This window comes from Nannospalax galili, unplaced genomic scaffold (genome assembly GCF_000622305.1).
Source record: "Nannospalax galili isolate Female #2095 unplaced genomic scaffold, S.galili_v1.0 scaffold186, whole genome shotgun sequence".
Lineage (NCBI taxonomy): Eukaryota > Metazoa > Chordata > Mammalia > Rodentia > Spalacidae > Nannospalax > Nannospalax galili.
The window spans coordinates 4369037-4393851 of NW_008358774.1; the positions used below are offsets into that span (position 1 = coordinate 4369037).

A 24815-nucleotide genomic window follows, 5' to 3' on the forward strand; every position below is an offset into this window, starting at 1 on the left:
GCTCTGATTCCTGATAGAGTGAGTCTCCTCTTTTTACTTTTATTTAAAATTATACTGGTTAGTTTTAATTATTTACTTTAATGCAAAATTTACAATCTATTTGTCAAAAGTTTTAGGCTTAGTTCAATTTAAAATTTAGTGAATGTACAAATTAGGGCTGGAGCGATGGCTCAGTGGTTAAGAAGACCCGGGTTCGAATCCCAGTACCCACATGGCAGCTAACAACTGTCCATAACTCCAGTTCCAGGGGATCCGACAGCCTCTTCTGACCTCCACGGGCATTGCATGACATGGGTGCACTTACCTACATGCAGGTATAACACTTATACACATAAAACAAAAATAACAAATAAAGTATTTTTAAAAAATTAAAAAATAAAACAAAAGACAAAGTTGATATAGGATAATCTGTCTTAGGCGTTCAATTTTCCCATACACGTTTAAGACAAAACTCTCTATTATTTAAATTTCTTTGGAATCTTTCCAGATATTTTTTTTTTGTTTCTCAGAATGGAGAAATTTAAATGTGTACAAAAGTGAAGAGATTAGTATGTGAATTGCTGTCCCCCATATGCCCATACTTCAGCTAAGCTTTTATCTATTTGTTGCCACTTATTTTCCTTTTAGGGTTTATACTGAGTACAATATTGTATAGCTGTATTAATTCAACTATAAACCTAAAAATTTACAGCCAATTTTGAAGGAGATGCATCTTAGCCCTGGAAATTGTTATTGAATATGTCAATGCTGTTGTAATGAAATGCTTCTTCTGATTGTGTGGTTATTAAATAAATAATTTTTTTTAAAAAAGGAAAAGCAATTATTTTTTAGAATTTCATACCTATATGCAATGAAATATGATCCTCCATTTCCTCCCTCCATTTTCTTCCAGATACATCCCAACACAACTCTTCCAATTTCATGTCTTTTAAAAGTCCAGTTAGTGCTGTCCATATATACACAGGTGTGAAGTCATCTGCTAGAGCATGAGAAGCCTACCAGTGGCCACATCCTCAAAAAGGAAAGATTTTTCCCTCCCCATTAAGTACGCATTGACAATAACTCCTCAGTAATGGATGGGTTCTGGAGATCATGTACCTTATCTATGCTGGGATTTTGACTGGGTTGATCTTGTGCAGGAAACTGTAATTTCTGTGAGTTCACGGTTAAAATGGCCATGTTATGTCTGGAAGACAGCATTTCATAGCACTCTTCACCATCCTCCAGTTCTTACATTCTTTCTGCCTATTCTTCTGTAATGTTCCTTGAGCCATGGTAGTGGGGGATTAATCTAGATGTCTCATTTAGGACTAGCACTAAGTCCATTATTCTCATTACATTGGTCAATATGGATCTCTCAATTAATTGCTGCCCACTTCAAAAAGAAGCTTCTTTGACTAAGGCTGAGAGCAGTCCAGATCTTTGGGTGTAGACATAAATATTTAGAAGAGAATTTGATAGCATGAGCACTTACCAAAAATAAAAGCAGATTCTGGGCCTATGACCTCCCAGTCATGGACTTTTGACCAAGGTTACAGTCAGGAATGGAATTCTGTCCTGTGGAGGAGGAGTGACATCAAGTGATTGGTTACCCCATAACAGTTGTGCCACTATTGTGCTACAGGAACATCTTGCCTGGCAGCTCAGTATTGCAGCATGCAGGATCCAGCACTGGGTAAGACCATGGATGTTTTTCTCCCCAGCAGTCTGCATAGCACTTTCTGGCATTAGGAAAGTTACCCATCAAGGAGGAAGTTTTCTATCAGTTTGAGATTGATTTCTCTATGTCCTGCCATCTTGGTTCATTATACTCTATGTACTTCTAATTTACTTCTATTGTCCTCCTAGTTTTGTGTTTTTTACGAGAGAGAGAGAGAGAGAGAGAGAGAGAGAGAACACATATGTGTGGCATATGTGTATATAAGTAAATTTCTATAGCATATAGTGTCCACTTAGTTGTGGGTGTTATATAATAGCAGCCTTAATGGACTAAGACATGTATTTTTGCTGATGAAACTGGGCCATGTGTCTTTTTTTGCTGGCTGAATCCCTGTGGTGTACCTACTTTCTTATGTGCCTTTGTCCTCTATGGAATTTAATTGGACCTAGTCACCTGTTCAGGTTCAAGATGAGTTTTTATTTTATTCTGGACAAAACGATTTCATGTGTCCTTCTATCAAGAGACATACAATATTTGGTTTTCTCTCTTTTTGTGATATTGATAGCTGTTGCCATTAATTAAGTGTGACAAAATGTTTATATTTTAATTCCATCATTTGTTCTTTATTTGTTAGGCTACTTTTTGAAGAGAAACTTTTCCTCATTCAACTATGTGGACAGTTGGAATATGTTGGCAGGGGGTTGTTTTTTATTTTCCTTTATTCCTATTTGTGTGTGTATGTGTCTCTCTCTCTCTCTCTCTGTGTGTGTGTGTGTGTGTGTGTGTGTGTGTACCTGTGTAGAAGAAAAGAGTGTTAGATACCCTGAAGCTAGAGTTACAGGTGGTTGTTAGTTGCCTAATGTGGATGCTGGGATCCAAACTTTGTTCCTCCGAAAGAACAATACATACTCTTAACCACTGAGCCATCTCTAGCCCCTAGGTGTTTTTTTGTTTGTTTGTTTGTTTTTAGATAGGGTTTCACTATGTAGCCCTAGCAGGCCTTGAACTTGATTCCCTAGCCTCAGCCTCCTAAGTCCTGGGATTTAAAGACCTGTACCAACACGCCCAGCTCACACTGCGATATGAAAAGTAGTATAAAACATTTACTTCTTTCACTTCATCTTACCAGTTCATGAACATTGTCCAAGTTTAACCATTTAATTCATGAATTTAAATGTACTCAATGTGTTTTAATTAGCTGCAATTATTGTCTTTACTGATGTTCAAATTCTCCCATGTTTGGTCACAGCCTCTGTAGATGGTCCCCTGACATAACCTATCAATGGGATACATACTAGGTTAATTAATAGCATTTCATTTAAATTTTTTTAGTGCCTGCTTTTAAAAAATTTATCATTATAACTGTGTACAACAGCATCATAGTTCCAAAGTAAAAATCTGCAAATGAGGTATATTTTATTCATGTCTTCTCTATCTGTTTCCTCCCTTTGCATTGAGATGCTATCTCTATAGTAGGAAATACACAAAGTCTAGTTTTTATTTATTTTTACACAAGGTCTTGCTATGGCCTGGGACTCACTGTGTAGCACAGGCTAGTCTTAAACTTAGGACTCTACTGCCTCTTCCTCTTGAATGCTGGGATTGCAGGCTTGTGTCATTATGCCCAACTAATTGCATACTCCAATGGCATGGGGAAAATTTATACACCCATGTAGCTACTGTAATTGAAGATAGCCCGATTATGCTCATCCTGGGGCCAACCTGCCATCCCCAGATACCTTCTGACTTGCTTTCTGTCACTGTGAACTATATTTAACTTTTCCACATTTCATACTTGTGGAGTAATTAACAATATACGTTTCTGCTACTCTCCTCTTTTGCCCAGCATACTGTTTTTATCCATGTAATTACGTTTATTATTAATTTATTGTATATAAAAATGCAAACAGCTTTATTAGAGTATAAATGACCATATTCAGTAAACTGCACACATTTATAGTGTATCGTTTGGAAATATTCAGACTTAGCAGAGAAGGCTTAAGACTGCTATTCTTAGAAAGGTCAGGTTTCAAGGTTGGATTTCTAAGTCTCCCTCACCCCCTGCTAAGAATAGCTCATTGTGCCTAAACCGTGTAAACAGCATGGTTCAGGTTGAATACCTGCTTTTCTACGGAGTCAGACATCTTTGTGGACTTCCTGGGTACTCTTCCCTAACGAGCTTCCCTGGTAGGTAGCATTTCATATACATTGCCACAACTTACTGCCAGGGAGACTGTGTCCTGAGTGACTCTACTGGGAAAAATTCCTAGTCAGAATCTTGTGCTAGGACTTGTGCTAGACTAGAATCTTTCCTTTGAACTGTGCTCCAAAAATCACAAGTATAAATATGACCAGGTGTTAGGCCCTGTGAGTCACTGGATTTAGAGATGATCTTGAGATAAAATTTGATATTAGAAAAGTATGTATATAATTTGCTTCTATTGATTGATATGCTCTTCTGTGGTGTCTTATTTGTTGTTAATTTCATCTAACTAAAGTTAAATTTTAGACACTGTTTTCCACATCATTCCATTTGGTTCTATTATGTTTTGTTTTTCTCTACAATATGATTATATATTCTTTTGCATCCTTAAGTACTTGTGCATATTTCCAACAACTAATAACTGTATTAAAGTCTCTGCTACATCATCTCAGACTGTATTTTTAACTATTCTCCTTAGAAGTCATGTTTTTTTTTCCTTAATTGTTTGGTAAATTTTGGTAGGGTGTCATTCATGTGTTTTATTGTGCTAAATACTTTATTATAGTTTTTCAAAAGTCATTAGATTTTTCTGGAAAGTAATTCGTTGCTTATGGATGAATGTTCTGATTTTTAAGCTAATCTAGGCCAGGTTTAAAAGGCCCTTTAGAAATAATCTGGACTCACTTTAGAATTGTGATCTTTTGGGGGTCTCTTTCAAATGTTCCATGTATTCAGTGAGGTCTCCACTGTGGCTAAGGGGGGAAAGGACAGGGTGTTAGCTATCCCTGGCTCTGTGTTAGCTCTGGGAATTGTTCATTTTAGACTTCCCTCATACTCTGTGTCGAGAAATTGTTCTTGCTGAATTGAAGAGGTTTTATCCTATACATGTACAGAGCACTGTTTCACAAAAGGGTCTTGTGTACAGATTTCTGAAATTTTTCCTGTTTCCTTCTCTTGAACAATCTAACTGCCTCGGCCTCCAGGAATTCCAGTCATTCCATCCTCACCTAAGGACTTCCCTACAAAAGGTTCACATTGTTCATTCTCCCTTTTGTGGGGGTCCTTGTCCTGTCCTACCTATAGTGTAATACTTTAAAAGTACATTTGCAGACAATATGCTGCCATTTTCTTAATGAAGTAAGACACAGCTTGGCTTCTCACCTCCACTGGCAAAAAAGAATTTTTCTAAGTGTAAATAAGTAGAAAACTGGGGGGTAGGTGACTCTAGGATGTAATTTCTCTCTCTCTCTCTCTCTCTCTCTCTCTCTCTCTCTCTCTCTCTCTCGTGTGCGTGTATGTGTGGTGTGTTTGTGCATGCAGGTGTGTGTCTTCATGTAGACCACAGGTTGACACTGAGTGCCTTCCTTGATTGCTTTCCACCTTGTTTTTTGAGGCTGGGACTCTCATTGGACCAGATGCTCATTGATTTGGCTATGCTGGTGAGCCAATAGGCTTCAGGAATCCACCCTCCCTCACTTCCTTGTGCTGATTATAGATGTATACTGTGTGCCTGGTGTTTTATGTGTTGGGGGTCCCAATTCAGACCTTCATGTTTATATCTCCCCAGCCCTTGAGATAAATTTTTAGAAGTGGGATTTCTATGTCAATATAAATGTATACATAATTTTTGCTAGCTATTAACAAATTTTCCTCTATATTAAAAAAATTTTGTTTGTTTGTTAAAACATGTTCTTGCTCAGTAGCCTAGGCTGGCCTCAAACTTGTGAGCTTTCTGTCTCAGCCTCCCAAATGCTCTGATTACTGGCATATGCCACCACACCCTGTTTTCAGCATTTTCTATTCCATCAGAAAAGGAGTGTTTATTTTCTTACATCCAGTCTCACAAAATATGTTTTTAGACTTCAGGATTTTTGCCAATACAGTTAGTGAAAGTGGTATGCTAATAGTATTTTAATTTGTACTTATCTCATTAGAAATAAAATTGAGTTCCTTTTTATAGATGTAAGAGCCATTTATATTTTCATATATGAAAATATAAATGTGGCTTTTAAATTTTTTTATGTGCATGAATATATCGCCTGCATGTATGTGAGTGCACCCATGTCGTGCAATGCTTGGGGAGGTCAGAAGATGGCATTAGATCCCCTGGAACTGGAGTTACTGACAGTTGTTAGACGCCACATCAGTGCTGGGAATCAAAACTGGGTCCCCTGCAAGAGCAGTCAGTGCTCTTAACTGCTGAGCCATCTCTCCAGCCCCATCTATGGCTTTTTATATAGTTATTTTTTTTAAAAAAATTTCTTAGGGATTGGAGAGATGGTTCAATATTTAGGGGCATGTACTGCTTCTGCAGAGAACTAGAGTTCAGTTTCTGGCATCCATAACAGAGGCTCACAACCACCTGTAACTCCAACTCCTAGGATTAAATTGTTTCTTTTGCCCTGTTCAGGCACCTGCACTCACATGCACATACCAACATGCAGACAGACAGACAGACAGACGTAATGGGAAAATGAAAATAAGTCTTAAAAATCATTTTTATCTTTTCCCATTTTTAGAAACTCATGATTGTGGTATCAGTTGCAGATAACATTTTATTTGTCTAGTTTATTTATGCTACATTTGCCATGGAAAGATTTTATTTTTACATTATCAAGTTTATAATTTTTTCCTTTTAGATTTTTCAGACCCAGTCCTGATGTTATTTTCATTTCTTTTTTCGAAAAAAACCAAACTTGCCCTTATACTTATTAAGTACTCACATCATTCCATTTTTTATAGGTAAGTCTCTTACCTATTTGGAAGAGTTCCTGGTATATGTTGTTGGGAATGAATCCAATTCTGTCCTGTGTTGACAGTGGGTAGCTTGTTTCCTCCGGACTCATCTATAAAGATGGGAGACTTCAGACAAACATATGAAACAGCCTACCAATGTGTGTGCTTACTACTTATCAACTGGAAATGACCATGTCATTTAGTAGAAAATGAACTTAGCTTCAGTGACTGTACTTGAGAGAAACTTGAGTGGCAGATGAGTCTCCCAGGCTTCCATTGTTTGTTTAGGGAGTACAATAAAGTTACAAGAAAGAAAACAGTATTATCTAGAAACCATCAATAAAGTGCTGTAACAATTTAAGAATTAGGCATTGCTGTGGTTTGAACGTGAGTCCTGAGTGGTCTGTTCCTTCCCCCAGGTACTTGTGTTGCAGTGCAGTCCTACAATGCAACAGCATTAAGTAAGGCTTTTGGGATCTTGTCATCCAATTGCATTTTCTTCTGCTTTTAAAATTTTGATTTACTAATCTCAGTTTAAGAAATCCAAGCCCTGTTACTGTATTTTATTTCTCTCAGCTTGTACTGGCTTTCTTAACATGACCTAAGGCATTCTGGAATAGTTCTCTGGGAATTTACACACCTGGTTTTGCTTCCCAAATAAGTGGGAACTTTTGATTGCTCTCACTCAATCGACCCACTTTTCAGAGTTTCAATTTAAAAAATAAAATAAATTTTCTCTTTCATCTGTAGATGATAATTTTCACACTCATTTTTCATCTTAAGTATTTGACTGGGGGGGGAGACTTTAAGACGATAAATGAGGATATTAAACTATTCAGTACTTGGAACTAATCAATTAATCATTAATGATAGCAGCATAAGCTATTGGAAAAAAATTCATTTACAGTGAAAACGACCAGAGGTTCACACGATAAATTTAGCTGACCACTTCTAAATTTAGCACCTAGGACACTTATAAACCACCTTCCAGTGGGGCCTGGGCTGTAGGGTGCTAGCTGGGATCCTCTCTGGGATCCTCTCTGGCTCGTGACACCGGGGTCACTGAGGCTCTGTCAACTCTGCACGCGGTCCCAGTGCACACCGCCGAGCGAGGGTACCGGTGCGAGGCGCCGTGGCTGCGGGGATCGCTGCAAACGCCTCGCTGGCTGACCCCGCCACCCTCGAGGAGAGGCTGGAGACACCGTCCCGCAGTCGTGCGCACTAGAGCTTTCAGCCTCCTTCCAGATCTGAGGTCCGGGAGCGCGGCGCGGTGGGTTCCGGCCGGGCTGGAGCTTCCCAGCAGCGCCCTTCCCAGGGGCGGGCCCTGGCTCTAGGTGCCGCGACAAGTGGGCGGCCGGAGGCGGATGGCTGGGAAGGCGCGCGGCTGCGAGGAGCTGCGAGACCCGCGCAGGGACGCAGAGATCGGAAGAGCTAAGCTACCAGGCGAGGAGAGGAAGAGCAGGAGGAGGACCAGAAGGAGGAGGAGGGCCCGGAGCTAATGCACGCGAGCGGCCTCGGAGCAGGGAGGCGGGTCCTTTCGGTGGCAGCCTCCACGGTTCCGGGACGCAGCCGGGGCCGCCTGCCCGCCGCCCGTGAGGTGTTCTGCAGGTAGTTCTGCACCCAGAGGGCGCCCTCGCCCGGCCCTCGCGGCGCCCGGGACGGAAGGGGCCCGAGCGCTCTGGCTGCGGCAGCGCGCGGCACCCCGAGCGCGGCGCCCTCGAGCCGCCGCGGCCGCGCAGGTTGGCGGGCCGACTTGTCCGCCCGCCAGCAGAAGGAAGCGCTGTCCTTCCCGCTCAGCCCGGTGGCTTCCCCGCCCCGCGAACTCTCCACCCTGCAGCGGCCGAGCGGCGTGGCCACGGAGGCGCCAAGGAGGGGCGAGCCACCGCCGGGCAGCGGCGTGGCCCCGGGGGACAGGCTACCCGACAGGAGGCGGCGGCGCGGCGGCGAAGGCTCGGCGCGCGATGGCAGCTGCCTAGCCCGGCGGGCGCGGAGCAGCCCCGAGCTGTGGCTGGCCAGACGGTGCGTCTGGGCTGGGGACCCCGCCGCCGCCGCCCGGCCGGCAGAGATGAGCACCGAGGCGGGCGAGGGCATCACTTTTTCCGTGCCGCCCTTCGCCTCCTCCGGCTTCTGCACCTTCCCCGAGGGCGGCAGCTGCCGGCGGGGAGGAGGAGCGGCGGTGGCCGAGGGCGAGCCGAGCCAGCAGCCTCTGCAGCCGCCGCCGCCACCTCCGGGCAGCTTCTGGAACGTAGAGAGCGCTGCCGCGCCCGGCACCGGGTGCCCGGCTGCCACCCCCGGGAGCAGCGCCACCCGAGGCCGGGGCAACTCTGGTAGCGGCGGCGGCCGGCGCACCACGGTGGCTTATGTGATCAATGAGGCGAGCCAGGGGCAACTGGTGGTGGCGGAGAGCGAGGCCCTGCAGAGCCTACGGGAGGCGTGCGAGGCGGTGGGCGCCACGCTGGAGACTCTGCATTTCGGGAAGCTGGACTTCGGGGAGACCACGGTGCTGGACCGTTTTTACAACGCAGGTGAGTGTGCAATCCTTTCGCCGCCCTCCGCGGTGGCGGCCGCGCTTCTCCAGGCAGTCTTGGGGGGAATTTATTTTGTTTTGTTTTGTTTTGTGGGCGGGAAACAAGCTTCCTTCTATTTACATCTCGCCCCACCTTGGGAGCCGCGAGCGGGGTTGCGTGACTGTTCTGGCGCTCGCCTCTCCTGGCAGAGAGAGTGTGCTTGTGCGAGAGCCAGCGTGTGCGTGTTTGTGCGGGAGACCCGCTGACCTACTGCCAGGAGACCAGGAATCCCAGTCATGGGTCTGAAGAACTGTTTTTCACGAGTGGGAGATATTTGCTCTCCAATCAATTCTCTCCGTTCAGTGCATCTATTAGGTGTTTTTCCCTTTACAGACACCTGTGACCCTCTTACGTGCTGTTCTGTTCTCAGTGTAGTTTGGCCAGTACAGAAGCGATATCTTATGCTATACAGCCAGCTGCGCATAGACTGTGTATCTGTGGCCTGACGTTGCCCAACTCATTTTACCTTCAAGTTTTAGTGGCTTGAAATTCCCATATCTTAACCAATTTGAATGGTCAAGTAACTACGTCCCAAAGTAATACAGTGACATACACTCCATGGATGTGATCTTGGTTAGAATATTGGCAGAAGAACCAATCTTCTTAAATCACCCTATATACTGTGGTGGGCTGAAAAGTTTATAATTTGACATTGTTTATAGTGTTGATGTGCTCTCTCAATGATAGATTAGCTTTTTCATTAAAGTGATTGCTAGCAGAATCCACGGGTGTCTCATTTTAACCTATTTCAGAAAGTGTTAGACAGTTCTAGACTGAAGCCATTAGCTCTCTGGGTAGCAAATGTTAGGAATGGCAGCATGTTGCTGAAATCCAATGAAATTGAGAATATAGACATACTCATTTTTATAATTTTGGTGAGGAAACCTGGCTTAAAGGCTTCAAAACAGTAAGCTCTTATATTCATGAGCACATGCAAGGTTTTACATTTCAATCTAATTCTCTTACGTCCTCTTGAAAACACCTGAAGTAGCCTTATGTCAGTTTTGGAATTCAGCCCAAGCTGAATATTTTAAGAACAAGAAGAACTTCATATTAAGGAAGTTAGACTAAATAAACTAAGGCTTTCTGGTTTTGGGTTTGGGTTTTTTCTTTTTTCAGTCTCAGTCTTCATAACTGAACTTGAGCATAATATATTATGGCTTGGTTCTTTGGGTGGCTTGCTATAAAAATTACACAAACATAACTTTCTAAAAATTATAGCACTCCTATTTTTGGATTGTCATTTGGAAGAAACTTCAAAGAACTAAATGATATGAGAGGAAAATATCCAAATAAATACTTGAGCTTATTTTTATTGCAATGATAGATTGGACATTTTTTTTCCCTAAGGGTCTAGACAAAAAAAATTCTTAAACTCTTAAGTTAATATGAAAGAAAGTTTCCTAACAAGGCTCCTTTCTGTTACTCTCCAAATACTGTCTGGAAAAGGGAGAGAGACGAGTTGTAAGAGAACAGACATTTGAACCATGTCTCCTTTAATTCTGTGACAAGGACTAGGAAGAAAGTACTGCTTACCTTGTTAGGTGAATAGTTCCAAGATCCATCACTGGCCTTAGAATTCGTAGGCAATGCCTGGCTAGTGCAGGAGGCTGGCCCTAAAATGTCATGGGTGGCCCTAGCTGCCTTCAGTTAGGCCACATTTACTTTTAGAATTAAGGGAAGTACTCTGTTTTGGCATCATGGGATCAAGTGTGGGAATTGGTGAGGAGGGTGTGTTCTGGGGAGTCCCTCGCTAGTGGGCCAGCATTTTCCCACTTCATTGCTTCTTTCAACCTAGGCAAGCCTGAGTTTAATCTCTGCCCAACTAGAAGACATCTTATTCAGCATGAAACTGTGACAGAATGAAGATGGGACCAGTTTTGTGCCAGTTCCTTATTTCTCTATAAACTGAGGGCTTTGTTTTTTTCTGATGTCTAAGAGAGTGATTACTCTTCTTCCATCAGAAGCTGGCCAGTTCTTTTTCTGTCAAAGGCCAGATAGTACCTATTTTGAGATTTTTTTCAGTTCTTCAAGTTTCTTTCACTGGTATTCAACTTCGCTATGAGAACTCCCAGAAACAGTACCTAGAGAAATAATTATGGCATTGAGACTTTGAGGTCAGCCTGGGCTATACAGTGAGACTGTTTCAAATAACAACAGCAAACCAACACAAGCAAAAAGATTATGGCTATGGATCAATGAAACATTGCTAGTGGACAGTTTTAGCTTGCACGCTATCCAAGCCCAGGAGCTGCAGGTCCCTGGCCTGTGCTGACTTTTTCTCAACACTATTATCTGCACCTAGAGGTTGAATCCTTGTGACACAGTTGGAACAGCACCACCCCTCCAGTAGAGCTAAGTGTTTATCCCAGCTCTGCTCTGGGTCATGTAATTGTAAGACAAGCTTTTTGTGCCTTCCAATGGAGACTCTTTGCCTGTAAAGTTCTCCAGGGCAGAAATGGAGGGAGAATTGACTCAAATTTCTAACATTCTTCTGAATCCTGTGAATTTTCAGAGGCAAAACAACATAGTGTACACAGCCGAGCTTCAGGGTTTGGATTCTGGTCCTGGTTCTTCTTCTGTAATTTGGAGTGAGTCATTTAAACTCTTAGAAGAGTGGATGGTTGGAGTGATCTGTACTTTAAAATTGCAAATGATTCATTTTACTTCATAGAGATTCGTAACAGCTTGTTTATGGCCTGTCCCTGGTCCTGAGGAGCTCAGAGTTGGTGTGGGAAGGTGCAGCCTGTGACTTGGATATCTCAGTGCCTGTGTGAGGGTCACCCAGAAACCAATGGGTTTCCACACAGAGCACTGGTGGTCAGGCCCAAGGGTAGCTTTTCAAGGGAGGTCATACCTGAAGCCAGATGGGAGGATAAGTAAAGGCTAACCCAGCCAGGGCCTTGTGCGTGATAGACAAAACTCTATTACTGAGCTGCCATGTCAGACCCCGGATATCAGCATCTGAAAAAGAAAGACTGGGACCCAAGTAACTCAACTTAATGGAATGAATAATGGAATAAAGAATGCTGACAGTGGTACAGACTTCTCCTGTTTCTGTGGACTGGTATCTTTAAAGAATGCATTAGAGTTAAAGGTTTCGCTGAGTTTTGATTATTATTTAACTTTATTCCAGTTTGTTCATTGACTGCATTTATCATTTTCTTATTCTGGAAGGTGAAGCTGATTAATGTTTAATTGATGCTGTTATGAAAAACATTTGCACATCTTAAAGAGAGTTATAGCTTCACTTATAAGAGAGCATTGCTTAGAACTGGGAGATACCAAGCTAACCACACCCCTTCCCAGCCCCTTGTAGGGTAGGCAGTAAACCTCTGTAAGTGCTGCAGGTGTCAGTGATACAAGTGGCGGACAGACCTCAAGTGCCTGGATTTTGAAATTGTTATTTAACTGAGGATGAACTTAAATTTCTGGTTCTCCTGCTTCTATCTCCTGAATGCTGGGGGCACGGTCACTTGTTTATAGAGCACTGTGGCTTGAACCCAGGGCTTTCATGCATGCTAGGCAAACGTTTTACCAACTAAGCTACATTCCCAGTCCTTAAACAAAGAACACCAGTTCTGTCAATATTTCTAGAATATTCATTGTTTCCTCACTTTGCTTATGAAAACACTGAACCATAAAGGAGTTGTAATGTATTCATTCAGGTTAAATGACTTCTTAAGACTGCTGCACACCTTTCCTTAGAAACGGTGTTACAGGTAGCAGATTCTGGAGGTAGCTTATAGGAAGCCTTGTTAACTCAAGTGTATGGGGCTCATTCACCACTCTAAACATTCAGGAAAATACATTTCTGAAACCTTAAACTGCTACTTTGAATATACCTTCCTGGGAATTTATACCTTCTTGGGACTTTAAATATACCTTCCTTTTGAATATACCTTCCATCAGTTACTTTTGCTCTGATGTAGCTTTTGGTTGCATCTTGGGCATAGGTAGGAGGGGAAGCAGCAGCAACTTGGATTGGGGGTTGGGGCTGGAGGTGGGGGTTGAGGGAGAGGCTGCAGGGAAAAGAAGGGTGCTGAGAGAAAGAGGAGACATGCCAGCAGGAACCAGGAACACTTTCACCTCTTTTGGCGCTCTTCCTCCCCTAACGTGTCTATGGCCATCAGCTCTCTGCTGATGTGAAGACCTTGCTTGGCTCAAGGCCATCTACCTTCTTGGTGGGCACTGGATTAGAGGTACTGCCCACTTACTCTTTCCTTGTCAGCAGCCATCACATCTGCCTGGCCCTTCCTCTTAGCTGGGCTCACTGCAGATTACAACTTCTTGTTCAGTCTTTGATGCTGTAGCAATAGTGGGGAACCGGAAGGAAACATTTAAAATTGCACGTTAAAATCGTCAGCATTTAGCTTTTCTACTTTCATGCACGTTGTGTTTTCAGGGTACTAGACTGTGCTGAAGGTGTCCCTTAAGCCTCTTGCCAGGTAGCATCTGACCTTCCTGGGCTTTCTCTCCTCTTAGTTCCAGATCACCTCCTTTGGACTTCCAGTTTTGTTTGGTAAAATGAAAGAAAACATAACCTTTGTACCGCATCTATCTCAGACTGAGTTCTTGAAAGTCTCCCAGCTGACTTCTGCATTTCTGTTTTCAAGTTCAGCACAGACTTCATATATATCGACATGTAGTTTGAGGGAGAGGGCAAAGACTAGACTATTTCCTAAATAGTGTTTCCTGTGAATCAGTTTTTTTTTTTTAAATCAAGAGAATGGATATGTATTTGTCAACATTTTACTTTTTCCAAGTAAGGATATTAGAAGAGAAAAACTTGATATTCTTAAAAAGGAAAGGTATTTTTATATAAAAAAAAAACTATGTACTGGGGGACTTGAACGTAAAGTCCTTGCTGTCTAAGCATGAGGAACTTAGATCAGATCCCTAGCACCCATGTAAAAGTTGGACAAGGCAGAGTGAGTCCATAGTGCTGGAGGTAGAGACAGGAGGACCCCAGGGGCTTCCTGGCTAGCCAGTGTAGCTGAAATGACTTGCTCCAGGTTCAGTAAGAGACCTTGTCTTAAAATACAAGATGGAGAATGATAGAGGAAGGCTCTTGATATGGCCCTCTGGCCTCCACATACTTGTACAAGCAGCAGTGAACATACCATATACACGCATACCATACACACACACACACACACACACACACACACACACACAGGGAGAAAAGTGTAAAAATGAATAATAGAGGATGAATATAATTATATATATGAACCAAAGTGCCATAACACACACACACACATACACACACAATTAGGTAGGGGCCAGAGATCGTAACTTAATGGTAGAGCACTTGCCTAACATCTGCAAGGACCTGGGTTCAATACCCAGCACTGTAAACAACAAAACTCTTAGGTAGGGTAGCACATGCCTACAATCCCTGGAGGTAGGAGGATCACGAGTTCAAGGTCATCCACAGCTACATGGTGAGTCTGAAGCCAACCAGGGCGACAGTAGACTCTATCTCAAAACAAACAATAAAACAAAAAAAAAGCAAAATAAAATTAGGTAGGCGTAACCTTGCAATAAAGGACAGCTCTTTGCATGCAGTAATATATATGTGCAGTAATATAAATATATGTACATATATGCAGTAATATAAATATATGGAAATACTCATTATTATTCATTTTCCCCATTTACCATGGGTGAAACTTTATTGTGTCAATCAACATAGCAGTGTTTGCAACCTCCTAGCTTAACTGCCCTGTAGTCTCTTTTATGTTTTAGTCATTCTACTTTTAAAGAGAAAGAGGAAAATTATCAAAAGAGGAAACATAGATAAGTTCATTAAAACCAGCAAACAACCTCTGTTTGGGAAGGACTTAAAAAAAGTCCCCACAGTACCACACACATACTTTGCTCTTGGACTACTGGCACGCCAGTGGGTCAGCTGTTGCTGCACTGTCTAAACCCAGAGCACCATGCTGTCCTCTTGCTTTCTTGGATAACTGGCCAGTTGAAGCAAAATATAATTTTCCTAAAAGAATTTTTAATAGAAACTTTGAAAGAAAAATATCTAAAAAGAAAGTTCCAAGCATAAAAATAGATTCCTTTTTAGAGCTTCCATTTCTTACCCAAAATAGCCAACTTCAGATAGTCACGACTGGTCCTGTTTCCTGCTCCTAGGATCGTGGTTTCTCTCCTCAGCTTGGCAGGCTTGGCCTGCTCGAGATAGTCTTTGATAGTCTGAGCTGGCTCCCTCTCTAGGTGAGGCCTGTCTGTAAGTGCACAACATGGTGTCCCACCACTGCTCTTGGCTGGTACCGGTTTTCTGGGAGTTTGCTGCTACAGGTCAGTTCCTCTGTGGTGGCCACAGGGACTATCTTCTGCTTCCTGTTTCAGAGGCCTGGTTTGAGCCCAGTTTAGTTCCTGTTTTGGGGGCTCATAGGATAAAATTGATTCATAGTTTCTTTGTGGAGCAGTGGAAGATTACAAGTGTAAAGCTCAATGAATGTACAAGGCTTTCTGCAGTGAGATAACAACCGTCTACTTCCCTAGTACTTCCAAGCAGTCTTCAAACACCAGTCCAAATCAGGATAGCCACCCGGAAATCTTTGTTGGTCAACAACTCTAAGGCTCTCTTTCCCCCCTTTTCCCCCTCCCCTTTTCCCTCTCGTCCTCTTTCCTTCTTTTACTTTAATGTTTTCAAAGGAAAACATATAAAAACTAAGACACAAAACCCAAGCTAGGGCTAAAGAGATAGCTCAGTGATTAAGAGCATTTACTGCTCTTGCAGAGGACCCGTTTGGTTATCAGGAACCACATTAGGCAGCTCACAATTGCCCGTAACTGAAGTTCCAGGGATACCAACATCTCTAGTCCCCACAGGCACCTGCACTCACATGTACACATACCCCCCACCCCATGAATAAATCAAAGATTTAAAAATTTTCCAAACAAAACAAGAAAACCCAAACTACATTGTGGTAATTTTCTTATGGGAGACAAGCAGGGAGAGAGAATGTAGATGTGAGGAAGATCTCCTTCCATAGCAAGAGAGAGCCCTGTGACTTAGTGCCCCAGGGGCTGTGCGGGTGTCAGTCACATTTCTTTCTAAGCAAACCTTTTCTCTTACAGTGGATAATCAAAAAACGAGGACAGCAGTTGCCCTTAGTAAACGATTCATTCAGGAAGGAAGCCGTAATCCTTTGCACAGGGACTCTAAAAATGCTGTGGCCAGTGCTTTCCAAACCTTTTAGCCTCTTTCATACCTGTGACCTCTTACTCAACAGAAACACAGGGAGAGCCACACTAGTATGGATAGACCATCTGTCCATTGACCTAAAACCATATGAAACCAAGCATTTCCTAAGCCAGAGAACTCTTCTTCCTTTAAAACATCTTGATTACGTGGGACTTGGGCAATGACTCGGTTGGTAAGGTACTGAGTTTAGATTCCCAGAGCCTACATGTAAAAAAAAAAAAAAAAGAGTGGAGAGCATTGGCTGCTCTTCCAGAGGACCTGGATTCGATTCCCAGTACCCACATGGTGACTAACAACCCTCTGTAGCTCCAATTCCAGGGGATCTGACATCCTGTCCCCAGCGGCAACTGCTTGTTCCTTCACCTTTGGCATTTCTAGGTATAACTTGGTCACACTGGTGCACAGGTTATTCATGTGGCTAGGTCAGAATTCATGTAGGCTGTTCAGTGCCATCATTCTCTCTTGACCATTTTATTAACTAAATAGAAGAGGTAGCTGTGGCAGTACAGTTGGCTATATTTTGAAAGGGACACACTTGGCCAGTGTTAATCAAATGATTGAATAGATGTCCAATTCAGCTCTTCCCACCTTTGAAATAATCAAGGTGTTTTTTCCATCGTAGCACATGGTATATGTGCTGCAGATGTCTGCAGTGACCAGCATTCAAAGCATACGTTTGAAGCATCAGGTCTAATCCTTGTTTGTGATGATGGCATCATGGTGAGAATGAACCATGACAAGGACACTTAGTCTCTTCTGAGTAACTCATTTCTGTGACTTCTTACCAGTTTTAGGAAAGCCGACTTTGACATTTTTCTGTCAATACATCAGAGGAACCAGAAGAGCTTAGGCTGAATGCTGTTACCTGTTGCTTGGCCTCAGGCTGTGAATTGGATTCTTTTTTTCAGGCAAGCCTTAGGCTAGATTCTGGGAATGAGAGTCAGATGGACCGCCAGATGATAGACCAAAGAAGCCATTCTGTAGAATGACACACAGAGCTAGTTTCCTGTGAAGTTCAGCCTTCTGTGTCTCATTTGCTTTCCCCTAATGTGATAGCACATTTCTAGTAATTCACTTCTGATAGATTTATTAATTGCCAGAATATGCCTCTTACGGCAGCAGATACACTGAAGATCTTTGAAATAGAAGGAATAAGTCTTCTGGAGCATAAAGGTTTATAATATGTGTCTGTTTCCATGGGAACAACTGATACTGATGAAGAAGTCAGGAGGAACTACCTAAACTCCCCACTCCTTCCCACCCAACTAACTAAAAGCAACAACAGTAACCACTGTTAGGGACTGGAGGTTTAGCTCTGTGGTACAGCACTTGTCTGTTGTGGAGAGTCTCTGAGTTTGGTTTTGTTCCCAGCACCATTGAAATAAATAAATGTGAGTCGTAAAACATTTCAGTCATAAAAAGGTACATAAATGGTACAACAGACATTCACACAGCCTCTACCTGAAGATAATAGCTATTAAACACTTTGACAGATTTGTGTCACTTCTCTTTTTCTTTTGAATTAATATTCTGGACAAAACTAAAAGTTACCTTTTCTACTTAAGCACTTCCCCTTCCCGGGAAAATGCATTCTTCATGGGAAGTGTTACTTTGTACTATTATAAATTATCATTTTCAAAAGCATAAACCACGAGCCTACAAATTCATGTCAAATATTTAACTCATTTAAAAATGATTGTGTGTGTGTGTGTGTGTGTGTGTGTGTGTGTGTGCAATGCAGTAGTACTTATGTACATGTGGATGGAGGCCAGAGATCAACCTGAGTATTGTTCCTCAGAGACCATCCCCTTGTTTTTTGAGACAAAATCTCTCATTACTACATGGGGCTTGCTGATTAGGTTAGGGTGATGGTCTGACTAACCCTAGGGACCCACTCACCTCTGCTTTTCCAGTGCTGCTGTGATTACAAATGCAGTCCATTGCAACTGACTTTTTAAGTGAGTGCCGAGGATTGAACCCAAGTCCTCATGCTTGTGTGGTAAGTACTCTACTGACTGAGCCAATCTTCCCACCTCTTGCTTTTTGTTTTTATGATGTAGGGTCTTGCTGTGCAGCCCAAGCAGTCTTCAGATTTGTGATTCTCCTGATTCAGCTTCTTCAGTGTTGGCGTTACAGATCTATGACACCATGCCTTGCCAATTGATTCATTATTTAATGGGGAAACAAAAAAAATGTTAAGACTGGCTCAGAGGAGAAGTTATTGCAGATATAGATGTATACATAATCAGGAAAGTGGAAATGAATTTGCTTATAGATGCAAAACTGGCTAATACTCTCTCAGAGTAAGTACAAATATTGGACTAATCTTTTCTATAAGGCAGAAATCAATTATAACTACATATATACATATATATATAAATATAGGCTCAACTTAATGTTTACCCACTGACTTTGCAAAATAACCTAATCAGTAGAAGGACAATCTGAGATGCACTCACTTTTCAAACTGGATAATTCCCAGAGGATGCCTTAAAAAGCCCAGCCCTGCAGTGAAATGATCCTAATACTCTCTTTTGCCTACGTGAATACCTTTGACAGTTTCCTGTAGTATTGAATGTTGGTCAGTCTCAGTATCTCTATGGCTGTCTCCCAGGAACAATAACCTAATCAGTAGAAGGACAATCTGAGATGCACTCACTTTTCAAACTGGATAATTCCCAGAGGATGCCTTAAAAAGCCCAGCCCTGCAGTGAAATGATCCTAATACTCTCTTTTGCCTACGTGAATACCTTTGACAGTTTCCTGTAGTATTGAATGTTGGTCAGTCTCAGTATCTCTATGGCTGTCTCCCAGGAACTCTATCTGACTTAAAGGACCTGTTCTTTCCTTCTCTCTACAAACCCTGCCATCTGAAGCTGCTCCTGCCCTAAGAAAGCCATAGAACACCTTGCTTTGACCTTGGCTCCTAATCATGGTTGGAACTATTATACAACTTGAATAATAGGATGTCAGTTCCCAAGATTTTGGATGTGATGAGAGATACAGGCTCTGTGGTCAGAAACCCACCAAGAACATGTCCATGTGATGCTTATAGTAGTGTCTGAAAACCCAATTTCATCCTTATGCTGGGAAACCGCTGTTATTGCCAAAGGGGGCATTGGTATTCTACATGGCTTCAGATAGATTTACTTTTGGGATTGAAAAGAATCCTATTTAATAAGCTGGTCAACTGCTATAAAGTTCTACATGCCAAAGACATGACTTTGGCCTTATGATTTCAGGCAAGTCATACCCAAATAAACAATATGATTACTGTGTCCCGGCCAGTAGCTCTACATGGGTGATCTTACCCCATCTTTAAAACAGCTTTTGGAGGCAGATAGCATCAGCTGAATGCCAAGTTATTAAATGACTGGACCAGAATGAGAATAGTAAACAAAGAAAATTCCATTTAGATAATAAAAGGCAGACATGTATTGGAGACATTGTTGATGCTGAGCTGTAGCTAAATTATGTTGTATGTATTAAAAAAAATGATGCAGAGGGCTGGTGAGATGGCTCAGTGGGTAAAAACACTTGCTGTTCAAGCCTGATGACCAACATTTGATCCCTGGAACACATCAAAAAGTAGAAGGAGAGAACTGACACAACAAGGTTGTCTTCTGACTTCCACACGTGTATACACACACACACACACACACACACATACATATACTACTAAAAGATTTTTAAAAATTAGGCAGAAATATGGGACTCCTTTGAAGGCTCTAAACAACATTTATGGATATATCCTTTATGTGACATTTGTAATTATTTTGGGGTCATAGAATTGATATATGTTTGTCTTACTATGACGAAAACCAAATTTAGGGAAATTAGTATTGGGAAACTAGCTTTGCTTGGCTCAGTGAAAATTTAGGTCTTGAGATCTTGGCAATAGAATTTCAAATTTTCCAGAATTCCTAGTTTCTTAGACATATTTAGCGTTTACTGTTTATCTCCACTAGAGTAAGAAAAAGGCTTATAGAGAATCTAACAGAACAGGGTTTGGCTTAGAAACTTAATGCATTCCTTAGTGTGTGGGGAGTAGTGTGACTTGCAAAGCAGGGTTGGGGTACAGGTTGTTTGGCATGACCTAGTGAAATCTGAGAACAATGTTGTAGCTTGCACGTGAGTTATGACACAACAGTTGGTTTGACTTTTCTTGCCAAGCAACTCAGTGCTGCCAATATTTTCTGTGCTTAAAGTACACTTGGCTGTTGGTAAATCTGAAATAAAGTTGGAAAGGAAAGCTAACCTAGATTCTTAGCAGAGTTCTAGACTCCTCTTTCTCTTATAAGATCAGCATTGTAGAAGACTCATTTAGCCAGCAAATGTGACACAATCGTGTGGGTTATCCAAGGACTGATCCTTCTGTGTTATCAGAGTGTCATTTTGAAGATCTTTTTTTGTTTCCAAAATCTGATATTATGGGTTGTCAGCATTATAAAATCTTTACACAGACTCTTATGCTTTTGACTTTATTATCATTTAATTTATAAGGATTTTATGCTACTAGTTGCTAGTCCATTTAGCATATATTCAAATGAGTGGCACATTTGTGTGATCAATGTTAATTTTGGATATGTCAGACTAAATTAAAAAATTTTTTACTTTATTGTTATTGTGTGTGCATGCATGATACAGGGTTTAGGGAGTGGCACAGGCCACTGTGTAGGTCAGAGAACAACTTTATGGAATGGGTTGTCTCCTTCCACCTTTATGTAGGTTCTAAGAATTGAACTCAGGTCTCCAGGCTTCCATCATTGGGTGGCAAGCACCTTTTTCCACTGAGCAATTTTGCCAGCTCCCCAGACCAAATTTTAAGTGACAAAAATTCATACTTATCATGAACATAGCAAACTATGTAAAGTGTGTTTATTTTTAAAATTTATTTATTTAATTTATGAGTATGGTAGCAACCTGCATGTATGTAAGTGTACCTGTGTCATGCACTGCCTGTGGAGGTCAGAAGAGTGTTGGATCCCCTAAAACTGGAGTTACAGACAATTCTTAGCTGCCATGTGGGTGTTAGGGACTGATCCCAGATCCCCTGCAAGAGCAACCAGTGCTCTTAACCCCTGAGCCTTCTCTCCAACCCACAAAGTTTATTTTTTTAACATCCTTTTGAAGAAACAAGTTGGATGTAATGACATACTAATTAAACAGGAAAATTGCAGGAGCATTTAAAAGCTAGTAACCTGTAAACATTCCTCAGTGTTTGTTAATGACAGGGTTAGAACTGGGCTTACCTGGATCTGTTTAGAAATTTAGACAGAATTTTTCCAAGTTTTATACTGTTTAAGGTCCCAAAAGACAAGCAAGAGGCTGACAGCTCCAAACTGATGCATTTGTAGGTGTCTGAGCTAAGTAACCTTCCTGGAATATTATTTATAACTGTCATCGCCTGGGGCTCATGGGTGGCCATGACATCTTTCAGAAGGTAAATCTTGATATCCTAAGAATGACCCTCTTCTGAAGTAGAAGATCTCATGTACACTTGGAACTAAAATGAAGATTTGCTCTACCTCCTGGTTGCCTGCAATAGGAAGTCACGTATTCTCACTGCATGGTAACATGTGCATAAGTAACAAGAACCTACAGCCTCAGTTTCCAGTTTTTCGGATCTCAGGACTCTGCATGGTGCAGGGGGTTTTTTGTTGTTGGTTTTCTTTCTTTTTTTTTTTTTTTTTTTTTTTTTTTTTTGATCTTTTTGAGACAGGGTCTCCCTGTAGCCCCAGCTAGACCAGAACTCACTATGTAGACCAGGCTGGCCTTGAACTCACAGCGATCTACCTGCCTCTGCTTCTCAAATGCTGGGATTAAAGATGTGTGCCACCATGCCTGACTATTGTGCAGGTTTTTAATTGTAGAATTAGGGCCCATCTTGTTAAATAAATAGCGAGCATTCTTCTTAATGGATACCCTCTGATTTTCCAAAATTGGATCTTCTCATCAATATTGAGGCTGCATGTCTCAGGCTGATCTCGAATTCACAATCCTTCTTCCTCAGTCTCTTAAGTGCTGGTATTACAGGTGTGTGCCACCACTCCTGGCTCTAGAATCTTTGAGTGGTTCTAGAAAGCAATAAGTTGTTCACACTTAAAGGTTATTGCCATTTTGTTGTGACATGCTTGAGAGTTTTGAAGCAAAATAATATTGTGGTATTTGTACATTGCTATGTCTTCATTTTCCCAGCACACAGCTATTTGACACAGTTTTTTGCCCTTCCTCCCAAAATATCATCAAGCACACTGAAATTAGCTCTCAGGACACATGCATGAAGCAATCTTGACTTTTCTCTTTTCAAACTCCATGTTCTTTGTTCCTGGTTTGTTTGTCAGGAGTTAGTAGTGTGTTGCGTAAAGAGAGTTCTGTGCCAGAGGACAATCCACATTTCATTTGAGAAGATTTTTCTGAGAGCATAAAAGAAGAAATATGGTCTAATTTGAGAGTATAAGACTCTAATCTTTTTATCAGTTTTTAGTACCTGATCTGAATGCTAGTAGCTTAATTTCAGACTTGGGCTAGGATATAAGCTTCTGGTGACTTTGGCTTTAGTTTATGAGAATTATCTTTTCAATACTTATAACCATCCCGTTTAGCCACAGAAGATAATCTTAGCTATATATCTCATATATGGTCACCAAGGAAGTTTCCTCGTCAATCCAGCATATTTCAGCGTTACTTACAAATGTGACCTTAAGGGGCTGGAGAGGTGGCTCAGTGGTTAAGAACACTGGTTATTCTTGTAGAAGACCCGGGTTTGAATTCCAGCACCCACATGGCAGCTAACAACCATCTGTAACTGCAGTTCCAGGGGGGATCTGACAGCCTCTTCTGTCCTCCACTGGCATTGCATGACACAGGTGCACTTACCTACACATAAGCAATACATGCATACACATAAAATAAAAATAATAAAAAAAAATTTTTTAAAGTTAAAAACACAAGTGTGACCTTAGCATTCATTTTCATTTAAGCTAAGAATAATCACAGAAGTATTTATCTATTTTTATTTTCTTTTTAAGATTGTGTCATTTTAAATCATATGTTTTGGTCCCTAGCCTCCCTCTAAAACCACTCTTTCATAAATGCAATTAAATAAATCTTTATTTGCTTTTAGGATTCACTGTTCAAAGCATAGTTGATTCTTTGTGATATAGTAAAAATAACTGTTTAGCTGACTGTAGAAGCACATGTTATAATCCCAGCATGTGGGAAATAGAGGCAGGAGGTTTAGGCCAGCCTGGACAACAAGAGACCCTGTCTCAAAAAGCAAAACAAGGGCCTCAGAGATGGCTCAGGAAGTAAAAGTGCTTGCTATGCAAGCCTAATGACCTAAATTCAATCCTTGGAGCCCACATAAAAAGCTGGATGCAGTGGAAGGCATTCATAATCCTAGCACCCCTACAGTGAGATAGGCAGAGACAGGAGAAGTGACCAGAAGCTCTTGGGCCAGTTAACCTGGAGTATACAGCTCAGTGACAGAAACAGGAGAAACTCTGCCTCAAATAATGTGGAAAGGGAGAATTGACTTCCAAAAATTTGTCCTCTGACCTCCATACATGGACTGTAGAATGCACTCTCCTACTTCACACACACACACACACACACACACACAGAGAGAGAGAGAGAGAGAGAGAGAGAGAGAGAGAGAGAGAGAGAGAGAGAGCGAGAGAGCCACCAGGGCTGAAGAGATGGCTCAGTGGTTAAGAGCACTGGCTACTCTTGGAGAAGACCCAGGTTCAATTCCCAGCACTTACTTGGTGGCTAACAACCATTCATAGTTCCAGTTCCAGATGATCCAACACCCTCTTCTGGCTTCCACGGGCACTGCACAACATGGGTGCACTTATATAGATGTAGGTATAACACTCATATTTTTTTTAATGACCAAAAACAGTCTTGTATCATTAACAGAGAACTAAAGAAGGAACAACTGAAAAGTGAAATCCAGTGTTTACTCTGAATTGGTGGTATCCATTTGGGTGCTTGGCATATAATAAGAACTTCATTCATTCTGGTTTATTCAACACATGGATTTTGTTCTCTCCCACACTGGTGTTTTAGTTATTGTTTCATCTTCTTTTTTCCATGCTGGGGATTAAACCTAGCCCTTGAGCATGATAGACAAACACTCTAGCGCTGAGTCGTGTCCTCGGCCCTTAGTTGGTTTTGATGTCGGCTTCTCCTGCTTAAGTGTATAATCGGCAAAGATCACATTTTATGGATCTTGGCATTCCCCAGATCTGTATCAGTGTAAGATCGATCTATAGATGACACTTAATGGTACTTCTACAATACAACTCAGTGATATCACCCTTTCTCTTGATGAACCCAAAGTCTAGAATACAAGACAAAAAAATTTATATATAATTTATTGTGCTAATTGTTACACTGCAGGTAAAATATATTTATATA

General features: G+C 41.7%; 1 protein-coding gene across 3 annotated transcripts in view; it reads left to right on the forward strand.

Annotated features, from left to right (window-relative positions):
- Nucleotides 1–8221: 8221 nt before the first annotated feature.
- Map3k5 (mitogen-activated protein kinase kinase kinase 5) overlaps nt 8222–24815 on the forward strand; it is a 260949-nt gene continuing 244355 nt past the window's right edge. For 2 of the 3 annotated variants that reach the window (XM_029558127.1, XM_029558128.1), the window contains exon 1: nt 8520–9124. In XM_029558127.1, coding sequence (XP_029413987.1) covers nt 8665–9124 — 460 coding nt within the window. In that variant the 5' untranslated portion in view covers nt 8520–8664. Of the gene's footprint in view, nt 9125–24815 lie in introns of all 3 variants that reach the window. The other variant, XM_008822054.3, reaches the window with a different exon arrangement.